Source organism: Armigeres subalbatus, chromosome 2, assembly GCF_024139115.2.
Source record: "Armigeres subalbatus isolate Guangzhou_Male chromosome 2, GZ_Asu_2, whole genome shotgun sequence".
NCBI lineage: Eukaryota > Metazoa > Arthropoda > Insecta > Diptera > Culicidae > Armigeres > Armigeres subalbatus.
Window position 1 is genome coordinate 320,159,761 of NC_085140.1, and position 10,740 is coordinate 320,170,500.

The 10,740-nt window shown below is 40.0% G+C and overlaps 1 protein-coding gene across 1 annotated transcript; it reads right to left on the bottom strand.

Moving 5' to 3' along the window:
* Positions 1 to 6,376: 6,376 nt before the first annotated feature.
* LOC134209897 (uncharacterized) lies at positions 6,377 to 7,542 on the bottom strand. The gene is made up of 3 exons (XM_062685918.1): positions 7,386 to 7,542; positions 6,812 to 7,315; positions 6,377 to 6,528 (listed from the first exon to the last, which is right to left on the bottom strand). The coding sequence occupies exons 1-3, from the start codon at positions 7,540 to 7,542 to the stop codon at positions 6,377 to 6,379; spliced, it is 813 nt and encodes a 270-aa protein (XP_062541902.1).
* Between the last annotated feature and the right edge of the window lie 3,198 nt (positions 7,543 to 10,740).

Consider the following 10,740-nt stretch of genomic DNA (forward strand, 5'->3'; position numbering starts at 1 on the left):
TCTTGTCTCCTCGACCTTTGTTCTTCGATCTTTTCGTTCCATAGCCCACCCTAAAATGCTTCTATCCGTAACGCTATAACTCTTCACGTGGTGTGTGCAGTCACATTGACAGTTACAGACAAATCCTAACCCAAAGAATGCCTTCCCATTATCCAACTCCTTAGTACTTATAAGATTGTCGTTGAGTCGAGGCTTTTGTCAAGTGAATACATCAACACTTCCTTGCCTCCAAGTTTCGGTGCATATACCAGGAATAGTAGTCCACATGCATTTGTCATGTTTGTCTTGGTTGAAATCAACTCATTCGCTTTGATTTCTGATAGCAATCTCGATAGAGATTAAGGAAACAGTATCGCTGGTGTTCGATCTACGAAGTACATCTAATCATTAGAACTTTTCATGTTTTCAAAAGTATCAAAATTCAGCCGGTCAGCCCAGAATCACAATTCTTATGATAAAATAATAGCTCCTGTCAAATTTCAGCTAATTCGGATAAAATTTCGAGAGGCTCAAGTCATTTTACTGTTTTTGGGCTATTTTCAATTTAAAAAAACCTAACAAGAGATATGAACCGAAAACCATTAAAAGTGTCGTTAGTTTGTGATCATTTTAACGTCAATGACAATTTTTCCGCGGTATTAGCACTTTTCGGGATCCATATAAACACGAGTAATATGTCTGACGACTATGATTCGGCCTTAGGTAAGCTCAGAAACTTGAAAAAAATTCAATCGTAATATCTACTAAAAATATTCTTCAAAGTCTTAAAAGTAACATTATCAGCTTCGCCTTTGCATTTCTCTGATATCAAGACCACAAAAAAGCGAGCTGAACACAAGGAGCCAGAGATCAAACTCTTTATCGATATTTGGATATGTGAAGGCAAAATGAAGCTCATATAAACTTAGCGTAGCAAAAAAAGTCCTTCGCAAACGAAAGGCTAGAAATGATGTACTAAAGTATCCTCCAATGTACTCATGAGCTCGTTTAGTAAAGGCCTGTTTCCAGGATCCTCATGAGAAAGAAGAGCAAATAAACTACACAATTTATTATTTTTCAGTTTAGTACTTTGTCAATAATTCATTTCCTTATAGTTGATTATTTTTGCCTTATAGTTGAAATAAAGACTGCTGTATTTCGAGCACCGACAGGACCCGTGCCCGTCCTGTGAGGCTTTCAGGATTAGGTTGACTCTGGAACAACAGTTGGTTTTCACGGATCGCGGATGTCGATGGACATTCCTAGCACCTGAACAATTTCCTAGTTGTGAATAGGATGGTCTACTAGTTTAATACACGGCCCTGACAGCTGGTGCCCACGAGCCCATTTACTGGCTATCGTCGTAAGCCTATTTGAGGTGGCCCAACGGAGTACGGCACTGAGTTTTATTTTTGACGATTTCATCAAAATTCAAATGACAACTTTGCTTGCAAAAAAATAAAGTTTGATACTATTTGATTTGATATACTAAATATGAATTCTTGATTCAATTCTTCTAGAAGAATTGCATCAAGAGTTCATCTTTCAAACAATCTGCAATATGACAATAAACGAGCCGAATTATATTGCTTTTTCATATATGAATATTATTGCTTTTTCATAAATATTTGGACTTTCAAGACGAAATTATGGACGTCAAAATATTTAGCATTAGACCACCTTCATGAAGTATTTATCTTGAATATTGCTCTATCAGGTGCAATGAGTTACATAACAAGGTATGAGACTAAATCAAATGAGGCAGTAAACTGTGAATTGTAAACAAGAAATGATGTCGTTGATTAACGATGTTTTATAACTGCCAATAAGAATAGAGAACCTTACCTTAATATCTATTTTCATTTGATCACTGCCGAATGAAACAACTGTCTATTTCCTTTGTCAATCTTGTATGTTGTATTTTTCATTTATAGTTATTCTCAAAAAAACAGTTTTCCCCATCATCACAAGTAGCTGGATAAATTATCTGTTAACTGTTGTGCACATAATGGCTAATATTCGGGAAGTTTTTCAGCATCAGAGAGCATCCAGAAATACCGTGTATCATTTGTATGGGTATTATTTTCTGGTGCTGAGTAGAACCAAGCCTGCTGAAACATAAATCTACTATTTCCAACTGGATCAAACGATACGAGAAGGATGGATTTTTCTCAAGAAGAAAATATGAGCGGGATTGTTCAAAATTCACTTCCGAAAACCGACAGTGGTTGGTAGATATGTATTTGAGAAATCCAACAACATATCTCCATGAAGCCAAAAACTATTTTCAACAGGAGTTCCACATAAAGATTTCAATTCCATTTATTTGGCGCATTCTAAGTCAAGCTGGATTAACTTTTAAAATAGCTACCGAAGTCTCCATTGCATCGACAAATGATTCCCCCAATCGCTCTCGCTGTTCCGGTAAATCAATACGCATCTTAAGTTGTGCCATTTTGAGGCATAGCTCTTTTTGAACTGTTTCTAAAGCAAAGAATGCCTCCTTAGCAGCTGCAATTCCCTCCCCAAATGCTGCATTGACATTATGAGCGATGACCAATCCTCGTTTGATATGCTGGATTCTTGTGCCGTCATTTGCTTTGAAGAAGTGTTGCAGATGTTCTGGTGGAACAGAATTTTTCATTGATCCTTGTGAATGAGCGGGTGACGATAATATTGCTGATGCCCACATCGTCCAAACAATTTCATACGCATCCCATCGATCTCCATGCTCCTTACGTAGATCGCCAGATAATTCAACCTCAATGCTGATGCTGCTGCACCAGATTTGTCACAATTTGAGGGACCAATCGAATGGTGTTTGACAGAGATGAAGATCTTTCTCGAACTTACTGATAGCGAGTACACGTATAGCAAAACATGGATTTCACAGTAAAATATTCTGAAAATTAGCCACGACGGAAATCCTTACTGAATGTAAAATTTGATAACAGAATGTGTAGTAGATCATAATTTCCAATTTTGTAATGTAAACGATAAAATCGTTGATATTTCCATTCAACATGACTTAATTTTACATGCGTCTAACGGAAACCTTGTTGTGCGAGAACGTGGCTGTCAAAACAAATCAAAACAAATCCCATTCCATTTCATGCAAACCGCAGCTGGCGCTTATTTTATTCATACAAGCATCAATCAAATTGAAATATTCGGATGTTTGTACAGTGGCCCTCATAACGCAGCATTTTATCGCTGAAACTCAATGATTTTATAACATCCCTTCGAGAAATCTGTGATGTATTCAGTATACTGAGTCTCAAACATTCGCGTCTCGAAGAAGTTTCCGTGTCATGTAAATTTAAGTTATCGTTCAGTCTGATGAAGAATAATCAAATCGACAGAACGCTTAACTTGATACTCTTTGGTCGGCTCGCTTTCAAGAAGTTGAAATGCACGAGTGGCTAATGAGATGGCCTCTCACTCTGTGGATTGAAGTTCGATTCCCATGTTGGCCGCATTTTTTTTATTTTCTTATAAAAATATAAATTCGTAAATTACAGCACGTGTAAATTTAAAATAACCTATAACCTTACGTTGCTTAACACGGAGGTCAATTTGTTACATCTACTTGAACGGAAATTTACAGGTTTCGTTCGAACTGTGTTCCTTATTCCTCCAGTTGTGCAGCAAATTGGGTGTTATCTTATCCAGCATAGTGTATTTCCTGTCGTTTCTCATAAAAAATCGCAAATTTGCGGAAATTGCATTCCTCCGGTTCCTCCTTATCTGACTACATCGGAACGGTGCTTCAATCTTCTTGCTGGTGAAACACAACTTCGCGAAGTAAATGAGATTTGGCCAAAATCCAAACTTTGCGCATGAAGTCGTTAATGAACTTTGCTTGTACGTCCCAGTAGGCAATGTGACCCTAAGACGATTGTCACTTGAACTCCCGAAAAAATGCCAACAAGCGGCATCTGTATAACTACGATTCCAATGTAGGTTCTCGAATCTGCTCCTCTTCCAGGCCATCCTCAATAAAATTCAGGTTAGCGTCATCATCCAACATTTCGATGTTTTCGAAAAGGAATTCTTCACTGAAATCGTAATCTATGAAGCTGTCCATTTCTTCCGTGTGCTATTTCATTGCGGGCTCCCTGCAAAAGCACATTAAATTATATAATTGCCTATGAACTAACTTCAATCAAAACGTTATGCTTAAGAATATGCTCTATGTCTGCTGGGGAAACAGAATAGACTAATGAACACCTTTTATTTTTCTTCCCATATTTGCACTTTCAAGCAGAAACAATAATAAACATTAACGTTTTAGGTACGCTAAAGCGTTAAAGACTGTCAAAAAAGTTCAAGGCATATATAAAAGATGAGCGGTGTGCAAATAACACGGCGGCGAAATCGTTACCAAAATTTGAGAACAACGAAATTAATACTAATGACACACTGGTGGTACAAGTACCATGGTACAAGAATCTTGAAATGAGTACACTGAGGAAAATGGACGTACGATTTTCAATAAAACGCCTTAAGGAAATTTGCCACAAGGAATCAGTATGAATTTCAATATGTTGTCTTATGAATGATGATTTTCATTTAAAAAAAAGTGAAGTGCGGCAGACTGGATTCGAACCATAGACGTCGGGGTTTTTATTTTTATTTTTTTTATTTTTTTTTACAAGGGAGAATGCATTTACACACTAACCCAGTACACGTGCATTGTAGTTACCTAACTACCACACGGAAGTGTACTGGAGTGTCGGACTCGACCATACCGGTAATACCGACTAAACTCCCTTGGGCTCCACCATCGTTTCACCCAGGAACTACCTCCCAGTACTACTTCTGGGGGATGGACATCGGGGTCGGGAGGCCGGTATATAGACCACACGCCCATCGACGCTTGGGTATTCGAAGAGGTAATTGCGTATAAGAAGCACTGATGGTGGAATAATCAGTCGAATATTCATAAGGCGCCGGTTATGAATTTCGATAGTCCAGTTCGCTGAGTGTACCATACCAATTATTGTCTTTATTAAAGATAGTCTTGGAATATTTTTTTTGTTCTCTTGTACCATGGTACAAGTACCACAGGTGTGTCCTTAGTATAATATCAATGAAGTCTAAGGATCTGTCTCATTTGGATAATTAAACTGAAATTAAACTTTAAAGTGACATTTCAATAATTATCGAATAACCCTACTCGCAGAGCAAGATTACTATTGACAGATATCGAATCATTTTACATAGTTAATTCAAAAGTACTTATGCTTCTACTTTTTACATCGATGTCTTATTGGAATTGCTGGGTAGCACCAGCCATTATTATGACCGGGTGATTTTCTAATTTTCGAACTGGCACTTGTAAGTTTAATTTTCCAAATGAGACAGACCCTAAGTGGAGAAAAAATCGCAATATAGGGAGAAATCTCCCAGTGCCGGACACATAAGCCGTCTAACAAAAAAACTCGCTAATTATCCGGATTATGTCTACTTGTATACCATATACGCAAAATATGATTATTGATGATTCATACAAACTATGTTTGATCATTCGAACACGTTTTTAGACTACTTATTTTGATAATAAATTTTGGTGAAAAATTTCACGGTTCAGAAATGTGTCTTCGAATACCTGACACTATTGCATCATGTTCAAATATGACCAAGTTCCTTTTACATGAGACATCATTTAGAATAGTTACATTTTTCACTTGCTTTAAGTTGTGGATATTAAAATGTGTTAGTAGAGCTTATTTGACTCTCCAGCTAAATTTCTTACATCCTACGCACCTTTTTCAATGACATCTTTAATTATGGTCCCTGCTTATTTCTGTGGCTTTCTGATACCTTAGCAAAAAGAAACAATTGAAGCAAGTTTAACAAAACGGGTGTAAATAATGGTTATTTGATCACATGAAAAATCTCACTGTACGGACCCGGGGGACAGCTCCCGGAAACAGAAATTGATTTTGCATCGTAACAAATTATGATCGCTATTTAAAATATGACTTATATTGATCATCTCGACATAATTAGAATGATTTAGATTGATTTTAATATTGTTGAAGCAAACCTTCTATAGTTAGGCGAAACTAAGAAATTTTTGGCATTTTTGTTCAGTTTCAAATTTTGCCCAAAGTTTACAACATGAGGATCTGATATTTCATGCAGGTGAAGGACTTTTCAAAAGCTTTCTTTTGTATTGCATAAGATGGTGTAGGGACCTCTGCAAGTTTCGTTTTGAGAAGTGACCTTGTCGGCTGGTCTAATCCTAGGTGTGTATTAAGAGTCCACATCGATTGATCCTCCGGACGGACTTCCATCTGCAGATATGCCTGTGCAAGATGTAATTTGGTAAACTTTTCTCCACCCGCCATATTGGAGAACATTTCGGTTACTGTTGGTAAAGGGTGTTCGTTCACTTATTCACTGTAAGTTTGTAGTCACCACATAGGCGAACTTTGTTGGAGGATTTAATCACCGGAACGACAGGCGTTGCCCACTCACTACGGTTAACCTTTACCAAAACACCTGACTCAACCAAACTGTTGATTTCCTGTTCTACAATGTCTCGAATAGAAAAGGGAAGAGTACAGTCGCATTTGATTCGATTGACCTTTAACCACAACCTCCGTTTCAATTTCACCGAAAGCAGCGATCTTATTACCACAATAACTACGTAGTCGAATGTCAGTTTGCTTTAACGGTAAGTCCTTCAAGTACTTGATTCTGTCAGCATTACTTATTAGAGACACTGGCGATTCACTGTCTACCTCAAATTTTATCAGTGAACCTCCTACTCTTACACTCAAAAAGATTTTTGACAAATCATCATAATCATTTTCTAGCTTACAAATTTCAACAATTTGAATTGCATCATCATTTGAATACTCGGACTCCGAGTTAATGGTATCCTCAACAAGATTCATGAAATGCTTCTTAGGTCTACTCTTTGTTGCGTAACCGTCACCAGAAAATTGCTTGCGTTCGGCGCTGGCGCTGAGACACACTTGCTTTAAATGACCTTTCTTGTGGCAAAGGCCACAGATCTTGTTAATGTGCTCGCACTTATTCGCATAGTGTGCCTCACTACCGCATCGGAAACATACATTTCTTTTAGTAGGGTTAGTTACCTTATTATTAGTGGATGTCATCGATCCCCGTCTCGGTTGAGACCTTTTCCTGCCCGTCAAGTTCACGTCGTGCATCTGCCTATTCAGTGCATCCGCCCCCTCACCTGACGCTTCCATAGCGAGTGCAATTTGCTTCGCTTTGTCGAACGTTATTTTCTTCTCCTCTATCAAGCGTGTCCGAGTACGATCACTCCTCAAACCAAACACCAGTTGGTTTCTTAATCCTTTGGACAGATAGTCACCAAAGTCTTGCTTCCCGTTGCAGGGCCGTAATGTATTCGGTTATGGACTCACCTTCCCGCTGCATACGTTGCCGGAACTTCCAAAGTTCCACCATTTCCAATGGAGCCGGATCGAAATATTCTTCCAGTGCCTTCACGATATCCGCATACGTTTTGTTCTCAGGTTCGGCTGGTGACAAGTTATCACTAGGGTGGTCGGTATTGGCCATTTTTGTCAAATACCGGTTTTCGGTATTTGATGGAGTCAATACCGGTAATACCGGTAGAATACCGGTTTTGTTGAAAATTTCAGGTAGTAAAAGAAAAACTTTTGATTTGGGCTTCTGGATGAAAAACAATATTTGTTGACAAACTTCAAATGCTAAAATCATTGCTTGTTGAGCTGGGCAAAGCGAAACTTAAGTAGACATTACATACTGAGCGACTCATCTCCCAATCCGTATTGGATTTTGTTAGCAATGTTGCCAACTACTGATAATGCCCTCTATGGTTCAACCGAAGTAGGATGTATGGTTCCAAGACCTTCGAAAATCAGTGTTAAATACTTGCCCGTAATCCCTTCCAATTCATAATAGGAGAATTCCTTACGGATTGTATGCAAGGATCCCGGGGTCGACGTATCTGCCACCAGCAACGCAAGTGTTCTTCACAAGTTGTTCTAAAACCAGACAAATATTCATAGAAGCATCTTCTTCGTACCGATCGTCAGGTATGATCGTTGTCTCAGTTTCAACGATCGCATCAGGAATGATTAGACGCTTCAAGATCCCATAAGCATAATCAAAGTAGCTCAGGATGCCTTGAAGAAAATGCAAAAATCGTTGTGATTAATTGCTTTTCGGCCGAATTATTCAAAAAAGCAAAAAGATCGGCGTATTTGGATCGTCTCTCTTGGATTCATTCTACAAAAGCATCGAAATAGTGGCGGAAATATCTGTTACTTGATTTGATAATAGTTCCAACGTAAATTGGAACGCCACGTCGGCTTCATATAGAGTGAAAAACTCACAGAGCAGTAGTTGTATTGCGGATCTTTTCAAAATTTTCCGTTTCACGGATTCCGTAAAGTTCTTCCGCAGCTGTCAAAGTTCTACCGCAAGCCTGAAAATCTTCAATACACTGAAACAAAAATCAGATATTTGGCGTTGTCATCGTAGAATGCCATGCCAAGCAGCAGAGAAAAAGTATGAAGTGACAGCTGCGCAAGTTTAAAAATTGAAACGGGAAGCGGAAAGTTTCTCTGGAACAGCAATACAACAGCTTGAACATGTTCGAGGGCTTGAAGTATTTCAGCGTGCCTTGGCGTCAGCCACTAATTAAAATGCTTTTCCGAATTCAGGACGTTTTTCATAGGTAATCTACGGAAAAGAACTACTACGTCTCGTACCGTTTTCAAAATTTCATACATTGCGAGAAAATTCTGGACGACATCAACAATGCTGAATTGAAATGAATGAAATGAGTTTGAAATGAATGAAATGTTCAATGAAAATTGAACAAAAAGTCAGATTTTTTATACTGACAGCAAAACTTTCAATACCGAAAATACCGGTATTTTCCGTCTCTAATACCGGTATTTTCGGTACCCAAAATTGGCCGGTAATACCGGTATTACCGGTTTCGGTACTACCGGTTAGACCACCCTAGTTATCACAGAGTACGTCGTATGTTTCCGCTCCCATGTAGTGGAGCAACATGTTTTTCTTCTTGTTATCGGGTATTCCAAAGATCTCCCAAGCGCCTTCCAGTCTTTTAACCCAGCGCGACCAATTTGTTTTGCTTCTGTCAAAAGGTTTGAATGCGAAAGTGGGCGGGCATGCTGGTATTTGGGTTGCTACACCGGAGGTTTTTCCTTGGTCCGGCATTGTTGATAACAGAAGAATGGTTGAAAATCCGAAGAAAATATGCACACATAACCTTATGCAGCACCGCCGTCGACGTTATTTTTTTTTTAATATTATTTCAGACTAAGGCCGAAGTGGCCTGTGCGGTATGTAAGAGTCTTCTCCATTCGGCTCGGTCCATGGCAACACGTCGCCAGCCACGCAGTCTACGGAGGGTCCGCAAGTCATCTTCCACCTGATCAATCCACCTTGCCCGCTGCGCACCTCGCCTTCTTGTGCCCGTCGGATCGTTGTCGAGAACCATTTTCACCGGGTTATTGTCCGACATTCTGGCTACGTGCCCGGCCCACCGCAGTCGTCCGATTTTCGCGGTGTGAACGATGGATGGTTCTCCCAACAGCTGATGCAACTCGTGGTTCATTCGCCTCCTCCATGTACCGTCCGCCATCTGCACCCCACCATAGATGGTACGCAGCACTTTCCTTTCGAAAACTCCGAGTGCGCGTTGATCCTCCACGAGAATCGTCCAGGTCTCTCGTGTCCGTAGAGGACTACCGGTCTAATGAGCGTTTTGTAGATGGTCAGTTTGGTACGGCGGCGTACTCTATTCGATCGAAGCGTCTTGCGGAGTCCAAAGTATGCACGATTTCCAGCCACTATACGCCTCCGAATTTCTCTGCTGGTATCATTTTCGGCAGTCACCAGTGAGCCCAAGTACACAAATTCTTCTACCACCTCGATTTCATCACCACCGATGCCAACTCGCGGTGGGTGGCTCACATTGTCTTCTCTTGAACCTCTTCCTATCATGTACTTCGTCTTCGACGTGTTGATGACTAGTCCGATCCGCTTGGCTTCCCTCTTCAGTCTACCGCCGTCGACGTCCCGACCAGAAATGCAGTGTAGATGTGTGCGTTTCGCGCAGTCTTCCAGCTTTTCCCCTTTGCAGAACGCTACACAGACACTTTACGAATGCGCCGAACAATGCGCGGAATTCGCAATCCACTCGTCGTCGTGGAAGAAAAAAATGATCGCGTCTGCCCGGTGTAAAGCGAATGAAGGAGATAATGCCTTCTGTGAATAAACTAGTCTATCCGGTATAAGGGCCGATGCCCACGTAGCGTTTTTTCAACGCTGCGTGCACGTGGCGTTGAAAAAACGCAGGTGTGCATCGGTGCAGCGACGCTGCGTTACCGCTTTTTCCCGATGCACACATGCGTCCTTTTAAGGTCTGAGGGAAGCTCTCTCGCGGTAGAGCGCTATTTTCGTACTAAAATGTCTATAACTCGAAATTGGGAACGAATTTCGCTTATCCCAACTGACAATCTCTTTGAAATTTATCAAGGAATGTTCCTACAAAATTTCATGGACCTACTATTTCCCAAATTTGAATTAACCTTAGTAAGATGTTGGGGTCAATATGACCCAAAACGAAACTTCAAAGTAGAATAACTTTTTACCTGATAATCCGATCGTTCTGAAATTTCTTGACTTTTAATATTTTGTGGAAATGAAGCATCTGACATGAAAAAGTATTATAAGGTGCAACAGGAACGACCCACA

What these genes read in the sequence shown, in the direction of transcription:
- LOC134209897 (XM_062685918.1), bottom strand. Translation starts at nt 7,542, where the DNA reads ATGGCCAATACCGACCACCCTAGTGATAACTTGTCACCAGCCGAACCT. An exon ending in GCAACGTATGCAGCGGGAAG is followed by an intron (nt 7,316 to 7,385) that starts GTGAGTCCATAA and finishes ATCTGTCCAAAG; the next exon opens with GATTAAGAAACCAACTGGTG. An exon ending in AATTCAAATTGTTGAAATTT is followed by an intron (nt 6,529 to 6,811) that starts GTAAGCTAGAAA and finishes TTTCTATTCGAG; the next exon opens with ACATTGTAGAACAGGAAATC.